Genomic DNA, 26,715 nt, shown 5'->3' on the forward strand with positions numbered 1-26,715 from the left:
TGCAGGACTGGCCTAGGGGAAATTTTTAGCGGGGTTTTAAAATAATTTTAAATTAACTTGGCCAAATGTTAATATTGTCTTTTAATTATGTTTTTAATTGTAGCATTTTGTATTTTTGTAGTTGTTTTATCTGGCTGTTAGCCGCCCTGAGTCCGCAAGGAGAAGGGCGGGATATAAATATAATAAACATAACATAACATAACATAAAAGGAATATTTGAGGAATGTTTTTTTTATTTCATCCATTAATTACATTACATTGCCCACCAGATTATACTGTTCATCTAGCTTAATAATTAGACAGATTCTGTATTTTCCACTCATAGCAATGCTTATAGATAGAGGTGTCATTCAAAAATATTTCAGGATTTCCTGGCCACCCTTGGCTGATATGCATCTGTCAGAAGACACCCAGTTCTTCTGGGAAGAGGGAGTGTGGAAATGACTTCCTCTGCATACCATTTGTCATTGGAATCACATTTCTGATAGTCCATCTAAATGCTATCTGATGAGCTGTCTAAAGAGTATTAGGCTGTGTGAGATCTAGGGCTTCTCAAGGTCCAATAAAGTATTTTAACTATTTAGAAAATGATTTCTTTTTTTCTTTCTGAGAAGGTATCTATTTAGAAGTAATTTCTTGGGAGAAAGAGGCTGGAATTATGTAAATATTTTTTCACTTCTATTAAGATTATTTCCTATCCTATTATATTTCTTTCTCTTCTACCTTGGTCTTTTCCAGTGTTGTGCCTGTTTTAGACTACCTCTTCCAACACCATATTACTATGCTGAATAACCACTGACTTTACTTCTGCAATAGCGACAGCGACAGCAATAGCAATAGAAATGCTACAACTAGCATGCACACAAGTTCAAATTGTTCAAAAGAAACAGGTCTACAAACAGAGGAGGGGGAGTTGCACTATACGTATGTAAGAGAACGCTACATATCTACAGAAATGCACATGATCAAAGATAAAATCTCTCCAGAGTGCATATGGGTCAATATAAAAGAGAAAAAAAGTGACATTATCATAAGTGTATATTACAGACCACCCAACCAATCAGAAGAAATAGATCCGTGGTGGCGAACCTATGGCACGGGTGCCAGAGGCGGCACTCAGAGCCCTCTCTGTGGGCACGAGCGCCGTCATCCCAGTCCTAGGCCTTCAGCTGGGTTGTATAAAACCTTTTCGCTTTAGGTCTCCGCCGCTGTGTGTAAAAAAAAAAAAGGTTCAATCAATCAATCAATTTCAAGATCTCGCAAAGTTGTAATTGATGGATTAAACTTTTTAGTCCCACCCAGTCTGCCGTTACCACCACAGCCACGCCCACCCAATGGGCCACGCCCACCCGGCACCCGACGATACATAAGTGGGTTTTGGGTTGCAGTTTGGGCACTCGGTCTCTAAAAGGTTCGCCATCACTGAAATAGATGAACTCTTTGCCAACCAGTTAACAAATGTATGTAGGAAACATATCACAATAGTAATGGGAGACTTCAGCTATCCAGATATCAACTGGGAGACAAATTCTGCAGCGAGTGGGAGATCAAACAGATTCCTAACCAACCTAGCTGACAACTTTGTCATCCAAAAGTTGGAGGAGGGAACTAGATGCAAAGCCATACTGGACTTAATTCTTACTAATAGACAGGGCTTTTTTTCTCAGAGAAAAGGTGGTGGAACTCACCTCCCTCCCCTGGCCACGCTCCCACCCAAACCTGGCCACGCCCTCATCAAACCCTAGGACCGCCCCTTTAGAGAACAGGAATGCAAGTAAAATTTGGGAGGGGCTATAAAAGTAAATGTATGGAATTACATAAAAAGCAATGCAGTACATTTGCACTCACTTTTCAACATTGGAGATCGCCTTGCCTCTTGACGGACTGGAATGAGGGATTGTTTCATAATAGGCAGAAGAACGCGGAAATCGTTCTAAATTCCTGGCAAGAAGGCAACGATTCTCTCCCCAACGTTTTGCAATCCGAGACGGCGACAGCCATCCGAGCTCGAGTTAACTTTAAAGCCCATCAGACACTCAGAGGCATGTGATCAGCCGANGTCATAGACCAGCAATAGCCATCACTTTTTACAATATATTAAATAATAATAATAATAATAATAATAATAATAATAATAATAATAATAATAATAATAATAATAATAATAATAATAGTAAATAATAACATCCCTGTTAAGAAAATACATGTTCTCAAAATGGTAGGGTCACTCCCTAGTTTACGTGAGTGGATAGCCGATTAGCGTGTGAGTAAATATAATGTTCCAAACATTATTAGAGATATCTCCAAAAAATTGGCACAAGTTGATGGCTATAGATCTGTAACCAATTTTTTTCTTGTGGACATTGCCACAACACAGTATTTTGCCACTGCATGTGTGATAGAAGGGTTTGAGTCCTGGAGGAGAAAGCCTACATAAAAATTGTCTGCCCTCCCTGGCAATCTCTCTAATAAGGGGAGAATATATACTGTCCTATAAACTTGGTATAACTCACAGTACAATAAAACATGTGAGATATCTTCAACTTCTCCTTTACCACATATACATACCCGTTCTCCTATTGGTGTTCTCTTATACCTGCCCTGTAGGAGTGCTGAGGGAAGAATATGAGTGACAATAGCTACAAGATCAAAGAGTGGACAAATAAACCTCTTTTTTCTGTGTATCTAAAAATAACTCTCTCATTTGTAGAATCTCTCTAAGCACTGAAAAAGTAATATAAGCAGAGCATTTGTATCATCAGAAATGGCTCATCAAATGCAATCCTTTTTCACACTTAGCTCGTTTTTCCTTTTTTCCTTTTAGCTTCAAAAAATAATCATGTGAGGAAACACCAAGAAAATAATATCAAGGTGCAAATAAGACTTAAATAACAATTGATTTGTAAATTAATGAGGTTGGCAGAGGGAAAGCATTCAACTGACAGCAAATGGAATCACATGGCAGCCCATGGGATCAGGAAGAAATTTTGCAGAACAAAGATTTAAGGGGAAAGGTAGAGGTGGAAGAGTCAAAAATTTGAAGGGAATAACTTGGCTTTTACAAGAATCAGTCACTTGGGGCCCATTGTCATCCATCGTTGTAAAGGTCAACCATAAAACCCTCAAGCATTATTTTTGCTGGAATATCCTGAACATGAACTTTTCATGCTTTCATAGTTTGTTTTCTGGCTGACCAGATTTAGGCAGAAGCTAAATGGGCTGTGGACCTGTGTTTTAAGGTCTACATCTACCCTGCCTCCGAGAGGTCATGGATGTACCAATTCTTCCTGAACAATATCGTCTTTCTGCCTTATGATGTCCCATGTTCTCCCTTCTCTGCATTCTAGACTAGGTGGCGTTTCAGTAACTTAAAAAAGTAGCAACTTGGAAATGAAACACTTACTTTTCTTTATAAAAGGTGTGTCTCTCCCCCCCTCCCACCTTATATAGGGTCCCTCTAAGCAAGGATCAACATTTTGTTAATGCAGCCTAGCACTGTGTTGGCTTTTTTGACAGCTGCAGCACACAGCTGGCTCATATTTAAGTGATTGTCCACTAGGACTCCGAGATCCCTCTCACAGTTACTACTATTGAGCAGGTTCTTTATAGTTCTGTTTACTGCTTTTATTCTGTTTTTAATTATTAGCCACCCTGTGTAATGTACGAGATGGGCAACCATATATGTTTTTAAATAAAATTAAAAAAATATTATCTAATTTGGCCCTTACTGACCAGCAAACAAACAAATATTTATATTAAAAGGAATATTTGAGGAATGGTTTTTTTTATTTCATCCATTAATTACATTACATTGCCCACCAGATTATACCGTTCATCTAGCTCAGTGATGGTGAACCTTTTAGAGACCGAGTGCCCAAACTGCAACCCAAAACCCACTTATGCATCGTTGGGTGCCGGGTGGGTGTGGCCCATTGGGTGGGTGTGGCCCATTGGGTGCGCATGGCTGCGGTGGTAACAGCAGACTGGGTGGGAGTAAAAAGTTCAATCAATCAATTCCAACTTTGCAAGATCTTTTTTTCCCTGCGAGAAGTTGAAATTGACTGATTGACTGAACCTTTTTTTTTTTCTACACGGCGGCGGAGGCCTAAAGCGAAAAGGTTTTATAAAACCCAGCTGAAGGCCTAGGACTGGGGCGACAGCACGCGTGCCCACAGAGAGGGCTCTGAGTGCCACCTCTGGCACCCGTGCCATAGGTTCGCCACCACTGATCTAGCTTAATAACTAGACAGATTCTGTATTTTCCACTCATAGCAATGCTTATAGATAGAGGTGTCATTCAAAAATATTTCAGGATTTCCTGGACACCCTTGGCTGATATGCATCTGTCAGAAGACACCCAGTTCTTCTGGGAAGAGGGAGTGTGGAAATGACTTCCTCTACATACCGTTTGTCATTGGAATCATATTTCTGATAGTCCATCTAAATGCTGCCTGATGAGCTGTCTAAAGAGTATTAGGCTGTGTCAGATCTAGGGCTTCTCAAGGTCCAATAAAGTATTTTAACTATTTAGAAAATGATTTCTTTTTTTCTTTCTGAGAAGGTATCTATTTAGAAGTAATTTCTTGGGAGAAAGAGGCTGGAATTATGTAAATATTTTTTCACTTCTGTTAAGATTATTTCCTATCCTATTATATTTCTTTCTCTTCTACCTTGGTCTTTTCCAAGTGTTGTGCCTGTTTTAGACTAGCTCTTCCAACACCATATTACTATGCTGAATAACCACTGACTTTACTTCTGCAATAGCGACAGCGACAGCAATAGCAATAGAAATGCTACAACTAGCATGCACACAAGTTCAAATTGTTCAAAAGAAACAGGTCTACAAACAGAGGAGGGGGAGTTGCACTATACGTATGTAAGAGAACGCTACATATCTACAGAAATGCACATGATCAAAGATAAAATCTCTCCAGAGTGCATATGGGTCAATATAAAAGAGAAAAAAAGTGACATTACCATAAGTGTATATTACAGACCACCCAACCAATCAGAAGAAATAGATGAACTCTTTGCCAACCAGTTAACAAATGTATGTAGGAAACATATCACAATAGTAATGGGAGACTTCAGCTATCCAGATATCAACTGGGAGACAAATTCTGCAGCGAGTGGGAGATCAAACAGATTCCTAACCAACCTAGCTGACAACTTTGTCATCCAAAAGGTGGAGGAGGGAACTAGATGCAAAGCCATACTGGACTTAATTCTTACTAATAGAGAAGAAGTAATAGAAGGAGTTGAAGTTACCGGAGCCTTGGGCGAAAGTGACCTCATCATACTGGAATTTAATATAATGCAAACACTAGCAACAGAAAACAATCTAACCAGGGTCTTAAACTTCAAAAGAGCTGATTTTAACAAACTCAGGGAGAACCTAGGAAAGATCCCATGGATGAAAATCCTAAAGGAGAAAACAATCCAAGAAGCATGGGAAACTCTGAAAAATGCAATCATAAAATCCTAGAGAAGCACAATACCACTGAAATAGAAAAACAAGAAATTCAAGAAGAGACCAGCATGGTTGCACAAAGATCTCTCTGACAAACTGAAAGACAAAAAGGACAAATACAAAAAATGGAAACAGTGGCACATAACTAAGGCCGATTATCAGCAGACAGCCAGAACATGCAAAGATGAAGTCAGGAAAGCAAAGGCTCAGAACAAACAAAGACTTGCAACAGAAATCAAGGATAACAAAAAAGATTTCTTCCAACATATTAACAAGAAAAAAGTTAAGGAAACTGTAAGCCCACTAAAGAGAGAAGATGGCAAGGAAATAACAGGCAACAGGGAGAAAGCAGAGCTGTTTAACTCATACTTTACATCAGTCTTCACACAAAAAGAAACTATAGCCCAACATACCCCCCCAAAAAAACCTGCAAAAGACATACTAGAAACAAAAATTAAAATAAGCAAGAAAATGGTAAGAGAACACCTATCCGACCTTGACGAATATAAATCACTGGGACCTGACAGATTACATCCCAGAGTTCTGAAGGAGCTGGCAGATATTATCTCAACCATTGCACCATATCTTTCAAAAATCCTGGAGCACCTGGGAAGTACCTGAGGGTTGGAAAAGGGCTGATATGGTTCCCATCTTCAAAAAAGGAAAAAAAAAACAGACCCAGGAAACTACAGACCAATCAGTTTAACATCAATATCTGTAAAGATCCTATAAAAGATAATAAAAATCAGATCTGTGAACAACTAGAAGCAAACAGAGTTATAACTAGTAGCCAACACAGGTTTGTTAAAAACAGATCATGCCAAACCAATCTTATTTCATTCTTCGATAAAGTGACTAAACTAATAGACCAGTGAAATATTGTGGACGTAGTGTAGACTTCATTAAGGCATTTCATAATGCCTATATTTACTTAACTCTGAAATCTCTGCACATTATTGGGAATTCTGGATTTGTCAAAAGCTGTTGAAAATACTCTTCCAAAAATAATATTATATTTCAAGTAGAGGCAATATTACTAGGACTGGGAAGTTCTACAAGTTTATTCAATTGTGTCATCGTATAATTCAGCACTTTTACAAGGCAATATTAACATATAAGCCATTTCAATGCCGCCAATAGAAGAGAATTATCTGTAGCTCACGGTTGAACTCTGGAGTCCTTGTTGTTCTCTTGAGCTTGGTTGTTTGCTGGTAGACGTTTCATTACCCAAATTGATTATGATGATACCTATTTGGGTAATGAAACGTCTGCAGGCAAACAACCAAGCTCAGAGAGCAACAAGAACTCTGCAATTGCAACGTTTTCTTCTAATTCTCTTAAAAGAGTATCACCTAGCAACCTTGCCTCTTTTTATGTAGGCTTGGTTAAACTGTTTACAAAAAAAGCTGCTTGCAACTTCGACATAAGCATTATGGCTTATTATCCGTCTCTTTCCCCCACACCCATTTAATGGGAAACTTTGAATCTCTTGAGCCAGAGGTAAAAACACAGAAATCGGGAATTGCTGCTTATTAGTTGCCCTCTAGCGGCGAAAGGAAGCAACGCTTTTGAAACCACCCCTTCTGAGAAGGAGGGGAAATTGGGGTTCGCCGTCCTTCTGTTCCCAAAACAGCCAAGAGAGGAAATGCCTGCTCAGCCAGGAAAACGAGGGCGCTTCAGGAATGAGCAGCCCTAAGGGCGGAGAGGCTCTTCTGAGAAAAGCTTGACCTTTGCTTCGCAAGTCTCTCCTTCAAGATACGAGGGGGGGCGACAGCTTCCCGTCCTGCTCGCTGGTGGAGGGCTGGCCACGTGACAGCCGTCTGGAATCAATGAGCGCCGCATTCCCCGCTGGAAAGGCGGGCAGTGGCTGGTGCTTTTCTTAACTCCACTAGTTTTCCAGGCGTTTTAGTGCCTCTGCAAAATGGTTCCAGGCAGACAATTCACCAGAACTGCTCATCTCCCCCATCTCCCCCCCCAACTTAAACTTAAAGCAGTATCTGCTTTTTCCTCAAACTCCTTCAGTTTGTAAAAGACAAGTCTGTCCTTCAAGGATGGACAGGTAGGAAAGTATTTTTTTATAGCATGCGGAGGAGCACTTTTAAGTCGAAAAAGACAAGACAGGATCTGTGAATATCGACCACGCATTGTGCTTGGCCTTCACTTTTCATACTGTGGACATCTACCCCCCAAATATTTTGATTCTCATATTTTGCTATTCTCAAGTTTTCTAAGTCAGTGGTTCTTAAACTGATTCAACTACCCTTTTCTTGGGCTCCGATGTTACTCCCACAAAAAAAAGCAACAAGAACCTTGTTTTACACCAGTGTCTGGGCACTGGCAGCCTCAAACGGGATTCTTGATTCACAAATAAAGCAATTGCAAATTGCTCCAGGATATTATGCCTTTTACCTTCTTGGGAGAAATTATCCCAGCTTAAGAATCATTGTGCTAAGCCATAATGTAGCTGTTGCTGTTGACTTCATGCGTTTTGTGAATCAAGCCGTTGTTAAGGTATTGTAGAAGTAGACAAATTGCAATGTAGAATATAGTATTACAGGTTGATTCTGGCCACAGCCGAGTTCAATCCTGATGGGGCTCAAGGTTGACTCAGTCTCCCATCCTTCAGAGGTCAGTAAAATGAGGATCCAGATTGCTTGGGGGCAATATGCTGACTCGAAAGTTGCTTAGAGAGGGCTGTAAAGCACTATAAGTCTAAGTGCTAGTGCTATTCACTGTAGAATGTATGACCTATATTCATATTTAGGATGTGCTTCTAATAATAGGTTGAGAAAATAGTACCTCGATTCAGATGCAATCAGAATAAGAGTGTGTCCTAGTGATCGTAAGGTGCCAACACCACAAAAATCTAATTCTGCCATTGATTGAGAGATTTACTACACTATGGACAAAATCTGAGTCACTTCTTAGCATTCTATGAATCAAAGGCAGACCTCTACAGGTGGACCATGATGTGTAGGAACGATAGGAATTACAAGCCCAGTGTATCTGAAAGACCCTGATTGGAGAAATCTGTACTAGGGATGCATGTTTCCCTACAACAGAGAGAAGGATATAAATAATATATAAAATAAATATCAGAACGTGGGTGGAAGGAGCCCAAGAAAAACAGCAGTAGGGCATAGTTAATTGGTACACTTAAAACAAACTATAAAAAGGTCACAATTTCTGTCCTACCCTACACTGAGATGCGGCAACATTCCTCTGTTGAAACTCTTGTTACACATTTGTAATAAACTTTATCATTGTTTTCTTTTGGTCTACCAAAAATGCTTAAAGCCAGATTGATTGATTGATAAAATTTATGGCTGCCCATCTTACCAAAGGGTAACTCTTGGGCAGCTTACAGTCATTAAAAATGTATCTGTACATGTACATTAAAACATAACATCGTTTTTTTTTTCATTTTTGGCACATTCCTCTCCATTCCCAGATTTACCCAACTGGCTTGTAACAGTGGCAGCACATAATGATGAGGGGTAGCTGTAACTCCTATTCTTGACTCCCACTTTGGGAAAGGAGCTGGATATGAATATTTAAACAGGAGTCCCCAATATATATAGATTTGTTTCTACCCATATTATCCTTCATCCATCAATATCCAAGAATACAAAGGAAACTCTTTTGTCCCTTGTGCAAGCTTGGCATTTCCTTACCAATGCATGGCTCAGAGGCTCATGGAAACTAATTGGAAAATATGCCAGAGCATGCATTTGGAGCAGATGCTCAGGGTTACTTTACAATCTGCCAGATTTCTGACCTGGCTATCTATCTGCCCAGGGGAACGTTATGCGCACCATCATGTGCCCCATGATCTTTGTGCAAAATCAGACAGCTCACAGAGCCAGTTTAGAAAGAAACACACTACTCTGCTTCTGAGAAGAACTGAAAATGAGAAGTGTGACTGCAGCAGTCCAGCAAGAATAAAAGAGCTCTCTTATATTTGGCCAACATATTAAAATTAGAGTGAAAACCATCTTCCTATTCTGGCAAAGAAGAAACTTTCAGAGACTCTTCCATTTGGAATCCACAGAATCAATATTTTTACTGTAAATAATTCATCATCAGATACATTGGTCAGCGGGGAAAAAAAGAGGGGAATATGGCTGTTCTCAGAACTTGAAGTGTCTGCAGGGAGGAGGCAGACAAGCAGTGTACAGCCACCAACCATTGCAAATTATATAAATTTGCACCAGTCACATCAGGATGTAAATACACAATGATTTACATCTTTTGGATGATCTTGACATTTGCTATGTTGGTACCTGTAACTTTGTCAATGTTTATTTACAGGTAGTTCTTGATTTACAACCACAATTGAGCCAAAAATTTCTCTTGCTAAGCTGGACAGTTGTTAAGTGATTTTTGCCCCATTTTATGACCTTTCTTGCCAGTTAAGTGAATCACTGCAATTGTTTAGTAAGGCAGTTGTTAAGTGAATTTGGCTTCCCCATTGACTTTGCTTGTCAGAAGGTTGCAAAAGGGGATCACATGACCCTGGGACACTGCGACTATCATAAATATGAGTCAGTTGCCAAGCATTTGAATTTTGATCACATGACCATGGGGATGCTGCAACGATCGTGTGAAAAATGGTCATAATTCACTTTTTTCAGTGCCATTGTGATTTTGGTCACTAAATGAACTGTTATAAGTCGAAGATTACCTGTATTTATATCCCACCTTTATTATTTTTATAAATTACTCAAGGCAGCAAATATATAACATACTTTCCTCCTCCTATATTCTCAAGAACAGCCCTGTAAAGTAGGTTGGTCTGAGAAAGATGGACTGGCCCAAAATCACCCAGAGTTTTCATGGCTAAAAGTGCAGTTAGAACTCACAATCTACTCATTTCTAGTCTGGAGCCTTAACCACTAGACCGTACTAGCTCTAATGTTTGGTGCTGGGATAAGAACTGGCATAGAATAGCATTCAATTGCAAGGAGCTCTTTCAAAATTACTGGGAAAAAGCAAGCAAACATTTTAAGTATGGTGTACTTGTTCAGGAGTTGGAAAGGAGGGATGAAGGAGATCCATGTTTAAGTCCACCCATGAAAGCTTTCTAGATGTTTTGAGGCAAACTGCTGTATTTTGGTTTTGATTTTCTGGAAGACAGAGAGCTTTGAACATTGTCTTTAGTTTTCAAAGGAAAATATTTTGATTATGTAAATATTATTGTCAGTAAAGCATACTCAAATGAGCAATATAGTGTTATAACTTTGTGAATGTTATAAAGATCACATGAGCTGAATACTGTATTAGTTTTTTTTTAAAAAAAGCATGATAAAGTCTGGTTTTGTTTTGATGTTTTTTATTCAAAAGTTTTCAAAAGAAATAAAACAGAAAAAAGCTAACAATCTAATCAAATTTACAGTTCAAAAATGTCTTTTGGCATTTAACAACAAGTCCTAGGAAACAAAATGACAGAGTTATCTTGAACCGGACAAATAAGTTACCACTGGCAAGTTTGTGGCACTAGTAAAACAAAAATAAAAAATTAACTCTCTTGATCATATAGATATCTCTATGAAAATCTTTTTTTTCAATCTGTACAAAAGGTCTTTCTTCATAAATTATTTTTTTATAATTTAATGGCTGTCTACTATGTGATGTTTAAGTAATCGATTATTTTTTTTTATGTACAGAGGATACATTTTGCAAATCTTACGCAGATAATGAGTATGGCACTTAGTTCAGCCTTTCCAGCAGCATCTATTCCTTCCTGTAACCCAGTATTTCTCAAACTTGGTAACTTTTAAGGTGTGTGGACTTCAACTCCCAGAATCCCACATCCAGTTATGACTGGGGAATTCTGAGAGTTGAAGTCTACACATCTTAAAGTTACCAAATTTGAGAAACACTGTTTTAATCCAATGTTTAGCTAATTGAAAGAGAAGATCAAGTAGTAAATAACTCTTCTTCTTTTTCTGAAAACATGCCACCTCCAAGGAACAAGATGCAAGGAAGCTGAACTCTGACAAAGCAGTCAATTCAAGGGAGCATAGAACCAATAATACCACAACTTTTTTTTCTTTAAAAAAATAAAAAAAAATAGAAAACAAAAACAGAACATATTTCTTATGTCTATGTAATTTATTAGAATCTACACTTCTCAGAGCAGCATTGACTTTTGAAACTATGAAATGTCACTGACATCTGTACTTGAATACTCACATAAAATTTAAAAACTAAAAAGGAAAACAAAAAGTGAAAAGAAAGAATTGCTTAGGCCTAGCTCCTGAGCTAGGGTGATTTGGTCTGTGGTAACAGGGAGGGCCAGCAACCTGTCCCATTAGTAAAAGAAATAAGCCTTGAGGTAGATAACTGATCATACACAGTTGACCAGACAAGTACACAGTTTTGGAAGACAACTTAATTTACACATGCGATCATAATAAAAACGAGCTTTTAAGAGCAGTGAGTTTTATCTAATACATTAAAAAGTACAAATAACAGTGTATTTGTGAAATCAGGAATTTCATAGTTTCAAAATTATTTTTTTCTTCTTCTTTTCTTTACACTGAACACTTGTAGTGATGATATAAAGCGTGGCACTGCTTGGATCCAAGTCTTCCTTCATGCTTTTTGTTTGTTTGTTTGTGTCCATACATCAATTAAAAATTATAAAACCTAAATGCAAATGTACAAAAAAAGGCACATTCTTCTAACCGCAAACTGGTCCGGCAAAAAGAAAAAAAAATAATAAAAAATAAAAGAGTACAGAAGACATAACTGCTGAGACAATTCAGAATTATTGGTTACTGGCTCTTTTGTTCTTTGGTAAAGTTACCTTTAAAAAGTGCCAAGTCTTTATTTACCTAATATAGAGAGCGAGTACCCAATCTCATTCATTTTCTACTTAAATCTCAGCTTATATTTTGAAAAAAGTCTTTTAGCTTTTGCCTTTGCTGTAAAAGCAAATGCTTCTATTTGCTAGGTCTCAGTACAGCATTGTTCTTAAGCATTATCATTACTAAAAAGGACAGAAACATTCGCCATGATTCCCTACCCCCCAAACTCCCCCACCCTACAACTAAAACATAATTAGCTTCTGGAAAAAAAGGCAAAAAGTTTTTTTTTTTTTTACATTGCATCATACAGCAGAGTTCCTAACTAGCAGAGGAAAACTAATTGGCATAAGGCCTTACAAACGATTTATTCTATTAAAATTTCCCCCGTCAGAAAAATGTGTTTCACACAAAACATTTCCCTATTCCCCAATCTTGCATTTCACAAACTTACATTATTATGTGAGGAAAAAAAATCATTAAAAACACTTACTACACATTTTTAAAAAGCCAGATTTTTCAGCAATTTTTTATCGACTACCTCTTAAAAGCCCTATCCTGCTGTTTTACAAGGCATAATAGACCAGCTTTGGTCAAAAGCATTCTACACCATTAGTTTGGACTACGTACTGAAACAGCTACAGCATTAAAAGAGTTAAGGCAAATTGGAATTGATAGAAAAAAGATGAGACACTTCAGACTACTTTTAAAGGAAAAAAAAACAACAACAGAAAGCTATGAAAACAGACCCTACAATTGCAACACTGCACTAGAGCGAGACTCACACAGCAAGCACAGAACATCAGCATGGATGTTTTACTAATTTAAACTTCAAAAAAAAATTATACATTTTTAAAAAAGTTAAAACAAAATAAAAATAAACCAAGACACGGATTCTGTCATGCACATGGATGTGTCTCCATTTTGAGCTGTGCGTGACCGGAATTATTTTTAAGATTTTTTTTCTTTTTTCTTTTTCTTTTTTTTTTGCGTCATTAACACTTGATAAAAAATTTCTTACTAAAATAAACCTGTTCGGGGGAGGGAGGGGGGAGGGAACAGCTACTAGAATGAATTTTAAGATCTTTTTTTTTCTTTTTCTTTATGCACCTTATAGAACTTATAGCAAAAATAGTTTCAGTTGATTTCATTATAAATAACGTTTTCAAGAACCTGTGCAAAACTGTCAATAATTTCTAAAGCACAATTGATCAGTAAAATCCATGATTGTTTCAGCCTTTGCATCCTTCTCTAGGCAAGGTCACCACCAACGTATCTGAAAAAAAAAAAAAGGTAAAAATACATTTCATTCCCAAATATCAGATTCCTAATATCTAGCCTTCTGTAGGAATTTGCTGAGGTTATAAACGTAAAAGGAGAAAGTAATCTGTGCGGAGCTTAGTTGACACCGTGCCTAAAGGTATGTATGAATGAAGGGCAATGAATGCACTATTGTTTATTTGAAGGAAGTATATCAGTTTAAACAAGGGCTGGTTACTGGTTTACAAAGTGCACCTGTGAAGTGACATGAAATGCCAAAAAGGGACATGATGCTTCTGAGGTGATTTCCCTGGCTTATTTTCTATTTCTTTTTGAGCCATTTCCAGGCTTCCATAACACATTTCACACAGACAAGAATGGCTAAAAAAAGAATTCCCAAATTGGTGAAACAAGCCATGGTTTATTACATGATGTCTGCATGCATGTAATCTACATTTGATGTTAAAATTTCTAAGTAGATATTTCATATTATTACATCGACAGAACAGAAGCACTGAGCTTCTTTTTCCCAAATATGTATACAAATAGTTATCTCACTTTCAGGTAGAGAGGGTAAGACATCTTGCAAAATTAAAGCATAATACGTAGGATAATACTTAGATGTATTTTCCTAAAATGTTAATTGGAAGGCAAGTTAAAAATCCAAGGAAATTCTCAAATTCAAATATCAAGATATGGCTTTAAAAGAATGGGTCTCTATTATAGATATTCTAGAGGTTGGTATCCTAAGCAACTTTAATGAAAATTTGCTATAACAAATGTATTTTTCTATAATCAACAGAAGGAAACTTCCTTGACAAGTTCATGGTTGTAGCAGACAACTTTTGTTATTTTATTATAGGAATTGAGAAAACATTCAGGGTACCAAATTCATCATTATTTCACACTGGCTTCATAAAATTATTAGCAGAGTCTGTATTTCTTTCTATTTTGGGATGAGAAAATATTCTGTACATGTCTGAAGAAATATGCTAACAATTTTACCTCACAATTACTTGTTTTGTTGATAAGTGTATGGAGAATGATCACTGGATGTTTCTACTGTAACTTGCTGCTGACCACTGGCCTCCTGTTAAAAAAAATCACCAGCTATAGTATGAAAGGTGTTCTAATTATTTCTTCAAATTGAGTTATGGAGCAAATTTTATAAGAAAATATATCAAGACAATTTCTAAAATTTGTGACATCAGATACAGGTAGTCTTCGACTTACAGCAGTTCATTTAATGACCCCTCAAAGTTACAACGGCACTGAAAAGCTATCCATAGCTCAGTTCTGGGCTGCACAGGCCTTCCGGAAAGGCCTCTGACTGTGAAATGGAGGCTGAGCTCCATTCTCAGCTGCAGAAGCAAGTTGCTCCTTCGGCCGAAGAAGAAATGAGCCGGCTGGTCAGGGCTATTGGTGCCACTGCTGCAAGATAAGTGGAAAAGACAACCCCTCCCCCCAAAAATATAGACCTGCTACTTCTTTTGGAAGTAAAAAAACCCCCCAAAAATAAGACCGGGTCTTATTTTCAGGGCAATATGGTATGTATTACAGTTGGCCATTTTTCTTAAGACAATTCATCATTGATTCTCTACAAATATAATGCATGAAAGCACATCAACCACCACACACACACACACACACACACACACACACACAGAGTTGCCATAGTTGCTTTTATCCCACTCTATTAATCAAATTCTTAAGAAGGTATATATAGAATTTTCAATTTATTTGTTTGCCAAATTTAGACACCACCCATCTCACTCACAGAGTAACTCCAGGCGATGTACAGTTAAAAACATAGAGCCTAAATACCATTTAAAAATACGATGCATCAATAAGAGTAGCAACCCCCCCCCCCCCGAGAGTTCACAGCAATAACGTAATACATTTTGACTAGTAAAGATTTTCTTACCTCAACTGGAACAGCTGCAGTGGGAACGTGTGTATACTGGGGAATATAAGCTCCTTGCATAGCTGTTGTGGCAGGCATGTACTACAAAAAAGGCAGGTAATATATTCAGCTCAATAGAGCACATACAAACATGTTACCATCTTACACATAAGCACATTCAAACATGTTACCATCTGACATATAAGACCCAATAAATATTATGTGCACCATGACTTGCTTGGAAGAATTCTCTTCTGTTTTTGTTTAGCCATGATTCATAAATCATAGTTGAAATGGCAAACCCTGATTAACGTAGGTTTAAATTTAGTAATTCCAAGCAAAACACAGTGTATTTGAAAGTAGATACAGCTGTCATCCGAATGTGTGATGGAGAGGATGGAGTAATGTAGAAACTAAAACTTGTTATAAGTTATTTAGATAAACTATGATGAATTTAGCCAGTGAAGGTATTTATTTATTCATTAAGAAAATGTATATGGCCACCCAATTCATTCACAATGATTTATAGGCAGCTTACAGAGCCATGGTGGTGCAGTGTTTAGAATGCAGTATTGTAGGCTAATTCTGCTGACTGCTGATTGTCAGCAGTTTGGCAGTTCAATTCTCACCAGTTCAAGGTTGACTCAGTCTTCCATCATTCTGATGTTGGTAAAATGAGGACCCAGATTGTTGGGGGCAATATGCTGACTCTGTAAACTGCTTAGAGAGGGCTGTGAAGCAGTATATAAGTCTAAGAACTATTGCTATTATAGAAAGAATGCATGCTCTCAGATTATTAACAAATACAGGTATTCCTCGACTTACAACAGCTTGTTTAGTAACCGTTCAAAGTTACAAGAGCACTAGAAATGTGATTTATGACCGGTTTTTATAGTTATGACCTTTGCAGCAGTCCCATGATCATGTGATCAAAATTCAGATGTTTGGCAACTGGTTCATTTATGGCCTTTGTTATATCCCAGGGTCATGTGATCATCTTTTGTGACTTTCTGACAAGCAAAGTCAATGGGGAGGCCCCATCAGTAACCCTGTTACTAACTTATCCACTGCAGTGATTCACTTAACAGCTGTGGCAAGAAAAGTCGTAAAATGGGGCAAAACTCACTTAACAAATGTCTCAACAGAAATTTTGCGCTCAATTGTAGTCGTAAGTTGAGGACTACCTGTAAAAGCGTGTTTTTACGTTTTTTGCTTTAATATCTTGGAGAAATAAATCAAGTGTTTCCAAAATCATTTTAACCAAATCACTGGCGACTCTGTGTCTTCTGTTTTTTCTTTGTAAGACATTTCACCCAGCAATGCCAGTTCTCGTTGGCAGATAAGAGATGAATAACTCACAGTAGATTCAAGAACTCATTCACAATGTATGCTGATACCACTGCTATCAAGCTGTAAGATCGTGTATTTTTGAGAAATACGAGGAAGAAAAGCAGCTACATTCACCCTTCAAATCTGCTAATGTTAATGTTCCTCTCTCGAAAAAATGACAAAGGTAAAGTTTAGGAATTTTATGAATGGACAGGGTTTCCAATGGATGCATTCATACTAGGTAGTGAACATGCCACAGAAGAGATAGTAACTTTTACAGTGGTTACTAATGGAACTTATTGGAAGGCTACGTACTGTTCCAGTGCTGCCCAATGAAAGGTGGCTCATCTGTTGGGTCAGGGGACTTATCATTGACGCTGGCTGCAAAGACATGGTGTGCTCCATGGAAGGAGTTAATACAGCACCCTACCAGAATGAAAGAGACAGGTTTCAAACATTTCCTCATGTGGATTTTTCTCTCTTTTCTAGCAAAGTAAGACGTTTTTAGAGAAAACAAAAGGTTTGGGGTCAAGACTTTTTTCAGTACGATCCATTCTGACCTCGGCCAGTCATTCTCTCTCAGCCCAACTCACCTCACAGGGTTGTCATTGTGGGGGAAATAGGGGAAGGAAGATGTATTGGATATGTTCGTTGCCTTGAATTTATTTGCGTAAATAATAAAAGCAGGATACAAACAAGCAAAAAACAAGTTTAAGATCTTTATTAAAACAGCACACTGGTTTTTGAAATGAATGGTTGAGAAAACATATGCTGGAAGATGAACATTATGAAATTCATATAATTATGAGATTATTGTTCACTGCAAGATTATCACAATTTAAGGCACAGGTAAATATGTGGGATTCTACTGAATGCTACATAAGCGGGAATCTTCCATTTCCTCAGCCACAGGAAAAGGTCACCTTCATGGTATTTTCTGAGGGTTTTCTAACCCCTATAAAGGACCATTTTTTCTACACAAAACATAGCATACATGGATCTTGTTACTGCAATAGTTAGGAATTCTATTTTTTGCACAAACTCCAGTTCTCCCCCCTACTTAAACAAAAAACAAAATGGATGTTATGGTCACTAGTAGCTCCATTCACTTTTGTAGCTCTCAATGATGAAAATGTTCTGGGAAACCTTTGGCTGTCTAGCATAGAATTGGAAGGGACCATCTAAGCCAATAAATCTAACTCTTTGCAGCATGCAGGAAACAAGATGCTGGATTAAACGGAACATTAGACTAATCCGGTATGGCTATTTTATTCGATAAGTAAGAATATTTCTGGTAAAGTTATTTTAGCAGGGCAGTTAGTGAAGTATTTATAATGGGCTCCATGTATGGCTATACAGATATCATCCAGCCCCAAATATAGACTGCAAGTTTCTCTAAACTAAATTCAGTGGGAGAAGTGAGCACAATGCATTTCCTAAGCTTCAGAAGTGATAGATCTAGGATTTCCTGTCAGGAACTGTGTATCTAAAGATATGGGCACACATGCATACACACACACACCTGTTTGGGTATGTATGTATGTGTGTGTGTGTGTGTGTGTGTGTGTGTGTGTGTGTAGCTATCCCCAAATTAATGCCTTTCAGGTATATGATAACCCATGACAAACCACCCTAGTATCTTCCAGGAGGTATATAGGACTCATAGGTTTTCATCCCAATTTTACAGCTTTCCATCTTTGCTTCCCATTACAGCTGTTTCAACAGAGGTGGATAGAATTGATCCATCAGTCACTTAGTTTTTTAGATTAGGGGGCTTAAGGATAAGATGAAATTATTATTTTTTTATCAATAGCGATGGATTGTATAATGTTATATCAGTTCAATGCCTAACTCCCAGCATCTCTTGGTGGTTGTTTAGTGTATACAGTAGGTTGTGCCTGCTATAGAATATATGGGTTTATATAGTCCGGCTCTGACTGTATAAACCCATAAAAATGGGAATGAAATCATTTCCTCCCCATTCCCATTCCAAGAGCAGTCAGAGCAACATTAAGAGAAACAGTGCATGCTTACAGGATGCTGCATTATATATGGTTGAGGCTGCATCCAGGAGGGACTCTGCACCTGGAAAATAAAACAAAAACCATTTTTAACAAATTTGTATTAATGATGAATAGCTTATAGAACGTTCAGTGTATCTTCAACCAGCCTCCAATAATGTTAAGTTCATAAATATTGTTGGATGACAGCTATCATCCTGAGTTTGCACTGGACTTGACCATCCTCTGAAGACTCAAGGTTGGGAAGTGGCCTTAAGCTGACTTATATGTTGGCTGCAAGAAGTGAAAATTCGAGTGCCAATATAGGACAACCTGGTAGACTGTGTTAATTCACATTATCCTTCACTTAGAAGACACCATAATCCTCTCTACCCAACATGTATTAGTGCACTACCTTCAAATGCTACAAGCAGATGATAAATGATTAAGATGTAAACAATTCCTCCCTTTTTTAAGTAGAAGTAGAAAGCTGAATACCAGCAATCCCGATCTGACACTGCTAGACTACAGGATGTGATCTCCTCAGCAGAGTTTTCACAGACACCAAGCCGAGGGAGGGGTCTGACTAAGCGGTAACATCTGTTTCCTTTTTCTCAGAGCAACTGGGATTTACAGTAGAGGAGGTTGTCTGTTGAGCTTTAGCGTTATCCAACTCTGACTGCACTTAACTTTAAAAGTTCATTGTAAATATGACTTAGAGATATTTTGCTTTTATTTGGGATGAATACTCTGGATGAAAGGAATAGTTAATAGAGCTTAACCAGACAAAGATAGAACTGGAGGAAAGTATACCTTGGCTCTGATAAGGATCATCCGGACATTTTGAGAGAAAAAAAAATCTTCTACCTAAAATAAATGTGCTGCCTATGAATGTCTTAATTCTGTAATAACTGCTAGGTGTTGATACCTTCACTTTCTTTTTCAAACAGTGAACTATAAAACAGCACACTGAAAGATTCAGAATGGCAAGTTCCACAGGTTCATATCCTGTTTGGATAAGCATGGGTACAAATTACGTTGGCCTTCATGAACAAGTTGCCCATTCACAGAGTAGTGTATACACGCACAACTAGCTTTGAGTATAGTTTTGAATCAGAGAAAACCAGAGCCATTTATCTACATCACTTGCTCAAAAGCTCCATCTGGAGGAGAACTCAGAAGCAGCAGCCAGTGAAGTCTGCAAAAGCTATTAAACCCCTTCAGTAGAATGTGGGATTGATTTCCCGGGGCCTTCCTGTCTGGCCGAGCCTTCCTCCCAAGCATCCTGGGCATTTGCCAATCCCTACCCTGAGCAGAGCCACGGGACTGGGCAGGGATCCCACATTGGCTGAATACAGTTCCTTTGCCCTTAACCAAGCCAATTTCACTCCCTGAAGGCAAAAGGAAAAGGCAGCAATTCTCAGTAACACTGTTTTTGTTTTTCTCTTTCCTTCCCTCTTCTAAGCCATTGAAGCTAGCACGGTCTCTGGAGTCTAGTGTTACACAGCCTTCCCAAGAGAGATGTAGGGTTAAAGAAAGTGTGAGATTGCTCACTTTCTTCTTCAGCCTTGAAGAAGGTTCATTGGGTTTATCTCCCAATGGTTCATTGGGTTTATCTCCAAATGTTTTGTGAGATCATGCACTAAATAGAAAGGAAGTAAACAGGAAATCTACTTGAAATCTTATAAAATAATCTATAAACACTCTAGGGATCTTTCCTGTAACATATACTAACATACAATTTTAGAGAGATTCTTTACTCTTCTAGTGAGTAAGGAAGCTTTTTGGATACAGGCCTGTTCTTTTTCAGCAAATCTGATAAACAATCTGAGGTTTTCATGGTTCTCTCAAACATAATACATTATCTCTATTTCAGCAATACGTTTAAGCAACGGAAGCTTTTATGTTCCCCTGCTGTACTTATCAATTCCTATACAACAGGAAACCAAGGAGTGGTTTACTCAGAAATTTGTGTGGAATATACACTAAAACTATTGAATGTAGTCCTGCACTATCTTTGGTGTGGTACACTAGCTTTTCGTAGCCTGTTTGGCTTCCAAATGGATAGTCCTTAATTTCTGGAGCTCTTATCAATGGGCTTTGAGGGAATCTGAAAGCTGAGGGCTCCTCATCTAGATACGCCCAGATTTGGTAAGGCTTTTCTTTTCTTTTTTTCTTTTTAATAAAGTTTTATTAATTTTTCAGTAAAAAACATAAAAACATAAATCTTTTATCACAATGTCAACCAAACAAAAAAAAATAAAACTAAACAGTACATTCACGGACGTGTCCGGTGTCCCCCTCCTGCACCACCCTCTTCCACTTACCATACCTTCCTCCTCCCATCCTACCACCACTCCTCCTTCCTCCCTCTTTCCTACTTCCCTTCCTCAATCAACCATCCCGTCCTGTGCATTTGGGGTTTCACCGGGCACCTCCTTATATAAAAAAAAAATTTTTTTTTTAGGTAAGGCTTTTCAATATGCATAATACAAATGAGCCACTTACAAACAAAACATAATTCTACTGTTAATTCTGTTAATCTTGAAATACACACCTGGTATGTAGAAACTGGAGACGCTATATATGGCGTGATAGATGTTTGAGTGATCATTCTGTTTGTTGCAATACTGTATGGTGAGGGGTAAAATCTAGAAAATACACATATCTTCATTATTAACTTTTTAAAATATACAGGAAAATCAAATGCATTTATTAAGTGCTTTATTTACATACCCATTTTGTAAAGCAGCTGTAGTTGGATCATAAGTGAGTGTCATCCCAGCCTTTAGGAAAAGGAGCAATTAATCAACAATAAACAGTGGTTCCTAACCCAATCGAAACATTACACTAGCCCATCTGTTTGAATTAATAAAAAAAATGATACAATGACAGCAAAGCACAGTATTTCAAGAAATAATTTTTACCGTAATTGATATATAAAGTGAAGTATTTAGGAGTTCCAATACTTATTCAATGAAATAAAGAACTCCAATCAAAATATATTTTCACGTTAATTCAGCTTTGGCACTCAGCTGCATATCCCCCAATGAGAATGTTTGCAATGCACCATTCAGTGCCCTGACTTTCCCCAAGCATGCTTTGAAAGCCCATACAAATCTCAGCTACTATATATCTTGTTATTCACCGAACTTTTCAGGATATGCTGACTCATGATAGAAATGTGCTCATATAACCATGTGCCAGAATGTAGCTGAACTGTTAAACCACACAATATGCACTGAACATGTGACTAGGAAAGAGAGGGTATTTTCAAGAATAGCAATAATTGGAGCGCCTTCCCTTCAGAGGCAACAACTCACTAAACTACTAAGAGCCGTCAAATGTTTGATGAAACTTTGGAGGTGTGTGTGCCAATGCCCCTTGCTTTTCTGACATGACTTGGAAGGCTATTCTGGTTCACAGTGCTGTGATTAGATTACGGTTTGATTTGATTAAAAAGTATTTAATTGCCATTTCCTCCCTTTGCTGACGTGCAATTTTGATCCTATTGCATTTTGTTTATTGTTCTTATTGATTCGACTCTTAGTCATAAAGCAGTAAATGGTTTTCAACAAAATTAAAACATTCCTAAAAAGGGATTGCATGTTTATGATTTTAATTTCAATGTTTATATTATCAAGAGGGCAAATAGCACAGAATTGTAAAAACCTATTGCATAATACAGAGGAATGACAAAACAAAGTACTATTAATTACTTTCTTAAATCTACACACACATAAACTTTAAAAGGTTGAAATGAGAACTTACAAGTCTCACCTCGCCTTCTCTGTGCCATGCTCTTCCATTTTGTATATATTTGTTCTGATTCTGTCTCTTTTTTTGTCCTCCATCCGCAAACTTGCACAACAAAGGTTCTGTAGGAGCTAAACAAAATCCTTTGGGATCAATTTGATGTACTAGTCTCTGGGATTGCAAAATGATATATTTTCTTCCCACCATTTGAAAAGGACTTACTGCCATCTGATTTAGCTTAATTATCTAGATCAGCAATCTAGTATATATAAATGTATGCAGATTACTGAATTAATAGGACTATTATCTTTACATTCAGCCAAGTCAGTAAGACGAATATAGAGTAACAGGTAGTCCTTGATTTGCAACTTTATAACTGATCCTGGAATTATGGCCTAAGTGGCTGTGGTCATTAAGTTGGGGCACCTAAGTAAACAGAAATAATTTTCTGGCCTCTTTCATAATAGTTGTTAAATGAACACAATGGTCATTAAGTGAATGTATTCGTTTGAATGGGCAGAAACCAGCAAAAAACATAGCGAATCATAGTCATAAGACTGCAGAACATCATGGCTTATTGTAAAGCTGACCCATTCCACATGCATTCATGTGACCGTGGGGGAGGGGGAGACCATTTATGATGGCTAGGGTGCTTTGAACTATGGTGCTGGAGAAGACTCCTGCGAGTCCCCTGGACTGCAAGGAGATCAAACCGGTCAGTCCTAGAGGAGATCAACCCTGATTGCTCTTTAGAAGGCCAGATTCTGAAGTTGAAACTCAAGTACTTTGGCCACCTAATGAGAAGGAAGGACTCACTGGAGAAGAGCCTAATGCTGGGAAAGATTGAGGGCAATAGAAGGGGACGACAGAGAATGAGGTGGCTGGATGGAGTCACTGAAGCAGTAGGCGTGAGCTTAAATGGACTCCAGAAGATGGTAGAGGACAGGAAGGCCTGGAGGAATGTTGTCCATGGGGTCGCGATGGGTCAGACACGACTTTGCAACTAACAACAACAGGGTGCTGTAAAGCCCCTTTTGTGGCTGTCGTAACTTCAAAATCATAAAACAGTCATTAAAAACCCAGCCATTAAGCAAGGACTATCTGTAGAATGCTCATTTCAACTCAGTACATTTTCAACTACTGATTTTCGCCTCTCTGTATACTGTACATTTTTTATACTATATAAAGGTAGACATACAGATACACCAATGGAGGATTTATTCACTAGCACAGAGAAATGCTTTAGTTCAGTGGTTCTCAACTGTGGTCCGTGGCCTGCTGGGGGGGGCTTCAATGGCATCACAGGGGGTCCACGAAGGCTTGAAGAAATGTTATGATTTAAATCTAGAGTTAAGTCTTGATGGTCTGTGGCCACAAAAGGTATTTAAAGGGGTGGTGGTGAAGAATGCATTCATATTAGAATTTTTCTCATTCATTTTAAGGCAGGACCCTTTAAGACTGGATTCTTCTATCTTTATATACAGATAGAAACTTTTCTAGTGTTTATGAAATTACCCTTTTGAAATCAGGCATATGTGCACAGATACACAGACAAAAAGAGGCTGTTTGTGGAATCTGGATTCAGCACGTATAAACCTGTAATATTTACTCTAGTAAGTCTCACTGAATTCAACAGCTCCTATTGCAGTGGTCCCCAACCTTTAGGGCTTGGTGGCCCGACCCGGGGGGGGGGGAGGAGAGGAGAAAGGCCATGCAAGCTTGTGCGGCTCAGATCTAAATGGCCAGGTAGTGGGCCGCAGCCTGGGGGTTGAGGACTCCCATCCTATTGCTCTCTATGTATTCACAGGATATTTCTATGCTGAAAGTGGATCTTTTTAGTGCACTGTTTCTGTTTTATTCTTCTTGCAAAAAGGAAAGGGCAAAAAGTCATTTTAATCAACCCGCATTACATCCCAATGAATTCAGCGGTTCTTAATCCAAAGAAAGTATGTTTATAACTTCTAGTCCTGCTTAGTCACCATGTTCCTTTCATTCCCCTCTAAATAGAGATACACTGTAGAGCAGACATGTCAAACCCGCGATGTCGCGTGACGTATCAGAGCTTTTCCCCCATTGCCGGCAATGGAGCAGGCGCGGTTTCCTGGTGACGCGTCCGGCCTGTGGGCCGGCAGTTTGACACCCCTCTTGTAGAGCTTCCCTATTCATGGAGATTCTGCACCAGCTGAGGTACAGTGAGTCCCCGACTTACATCCACAATTGAGCCCAACATTTATGCTGTTAAGCAAGGTAGTTGTTAAGTGAACAGCGCCCCGTTTTCTAACCTTTTTCGCCACAGTTGTTAAGCGAATCACTGCAGTTGTTACATGGTCATTAAGCAAATCCAGCTTCCCCACTGACTTTGCTTGTCAGAAGCTCACAAAAGGGGGGGGGGGGTCACGTGACTGGACATTGCAACCATCATAAATAAGTGCCAGTTGCCAAATGCCCCAATTTTGATCGTGTGACTTACAGGGATGCTGCAATGGTCGTAAGTGTGAAAAACAGTCATGAGTCACTTTTTTCAGTGCTCTTGTAAATTTCAAACAATCCCTAAATGAACGTTTGTAAGTCAAGAACTACCTGCTTCTGATTTTCCATCCTCTGTATGGAGAATCTTAATGGATAGAGGATACTCTGCAGTTTCAAATGCTCAAACATTCACAGTCTACAGCATTTCTTATCCAATAGTATCTTCCTCCATTACACTAATAAATTCTTCCATCCCACATTTTACTGTTAAATTTATTTGGAGGAAACCCCTTCCCTTTCTTTTGAAAAAAAATGTTAATAAGGTACAGCTATGCACTAAAGGCTGTTTACATAGTTGTTCTGTTGGATTATATATCCGAAATTAAAATGGTGACATTATGAAGCCCTTCTATGACACATAATGCCTGTTTTGGCACGTATCTAATATTTTTGTCATCCAAGAGAATCTTGCAGAATTAACTCTGAGCATGCAACAGTATAAGCAAGTTTTGCAGGTCTTAATTCTATCTGTGGTTCTCTAACAGCTTAAACAACCTCAAGGGGATCCAGCTGTATTCAACTATTCTCACCTAGAACACAGTGTTCTAGTTTGAGTACAAATCCATCCATCCATCCATCCTTCCTTTTCTGCCTTTTAAATCAGAATTACAAAGACAACAACGGATGGAAATTAATCAAAGAGAGATCCAACCTATAACTAAGGAGAAATTTCCTGACCGTGAGAACAATTAGACAGTGGAACAAATTGTGGGTGCTCCATCACTGGAGGCTTTTAAAAAGAGACTGGATAGTCACCTTCTGTAATGGTATAGGGCAGGGGTAGGGAACCTTGGCTCTTTTATGACTTGTGGATTTCAACTCCCAGAATTCCTGAGTCAGAATGGCTGGTAATAGGTAACATGTTTACTATAAACTGAAGTTTTTATCTTACTTCATAAACATGGTCAATGGCTAGGGATTCTAAGAAATTCTATTATAAAACATCTAGTGAGTGGAAGAAGGTTGCTTTAAGCTCTGAAAGTCTGAATCTTGATAATGCTTTAATTTTTAAATGCTTTAATTTTACTTCTGTATGGGAAGAGATAGAATGATGAATGAATACCTGAATATAGTCTGCAAATCTAATTTGAACGGTAAAATTCATGTTAAGAGGAATGTATCAGCTACAAACAGCAGCTACAAACATGATGGGTGGAAGCTGGCAGATACAAAAAAAAAAAGGTCCTTTTTGGCAGTGACACTATATATATATGGAATTTCTTTCCCCCAGGAGATGCAATTAGCTTTCTTCCTGTTGACTTTTACGTGGGCTTTTAGTGGCTCCATTTTTCTTCAGATTTTATCATAGAATGGCTGACTGAACAGAACTATTTTGACTAAAACACAGCTGTTCCTCCCTTTCCTTGTAATACACTTAATGACTCTGTAGAAGCACTACCATAAAGTCGGTTGTTAATATTTTCAGCTAATAATAATAATAATAATAATTTTCCTGCTTCACTGATTTTCAGCAAACAACATTCCATAGACTATATAAAATCCTGTTTCGAAATATAATATGAATTATATAAGCCATAAGCTTGAAAATTCTGGGATGTCTGATCATCCCAACCACTCCAGCTGCCATTTTGTACTAACAATGCAGTCATTTGCATTTCACGTAGTGCTTTGAATTGAATGCTATTTATAATGATATGT

The 26,715-nt window shown here is 38.1% G+C and overlaps 1 protein-coding gene across 4 annotated transcripts in view; it reads right to left on the reverse strand.

Annotated features, from left to right (window-relative positions):
• Positions 1-13,447: 13,447 nt before the first annotated feature.
• The window catches only part of RBMS1 (RNA binding motif single stranded interacting protein 1), a 132,373-nt gene continuing 119,105 nt past the window's right edge, over positions 13,448-26,715 (reverse strand). For 3 of the 4 annotated variants that reach the window (XM_015823855.2, XM_015823856.1, XM_015823854.2), the window contains exons 7-14: positions 22,543-22,658; positions 21,508-21,557; positions 21,329-21,422; positions 18,806-18,856; positions 17,087-17,197; positions 15,464-15,544; positions 14,545-14,629; positions 13,448-13,555 (exon numbers count right to left, since the gene is read on the reverse strand). In XM_015823855.2, coding sequence (XP_015679341.1) covers positions 14,552-14,629; positions 15,464-15,544; positions 17,087-17,197; positions 18,806-18,856; positions 21,329-21,422; positions 21,508-21,557; positions 22,543-22,658 — 581 coding nt within the window. In that variant the 3' untranslated portion in view covers positions 13,448-13,555; positions 14,545-14,551. The remainder of the gene's footprint in view (positions 13,556-14,544; positions 14,630-15,463; positions 15,545-17,086; positions 17,198-18,805; positions 18,857-21,328; positions 21,423-21,507; positions 21,558-22,542; positions 22,659-26,715) is intronic. The other variant, XM_015823853.1, reaches the window with a different exon arrangement.

This window comes from Protobothrops mucrosquamatus, unplaced genomic scaffold, assembly GCF_001527695.2.
Source record: "Protobothrops mucrosquamatus isolate PMUCROS unplaced genomic scaffold, P.Mucros_1.0 scaffold2016, whole genome shotgun sequence".
NCBI lineage: Eukaryota > Metazoa > Chordata > Lepidosauria > Squamata > Viperidae > Protobothrops > Protobothrops mucrosquamatus.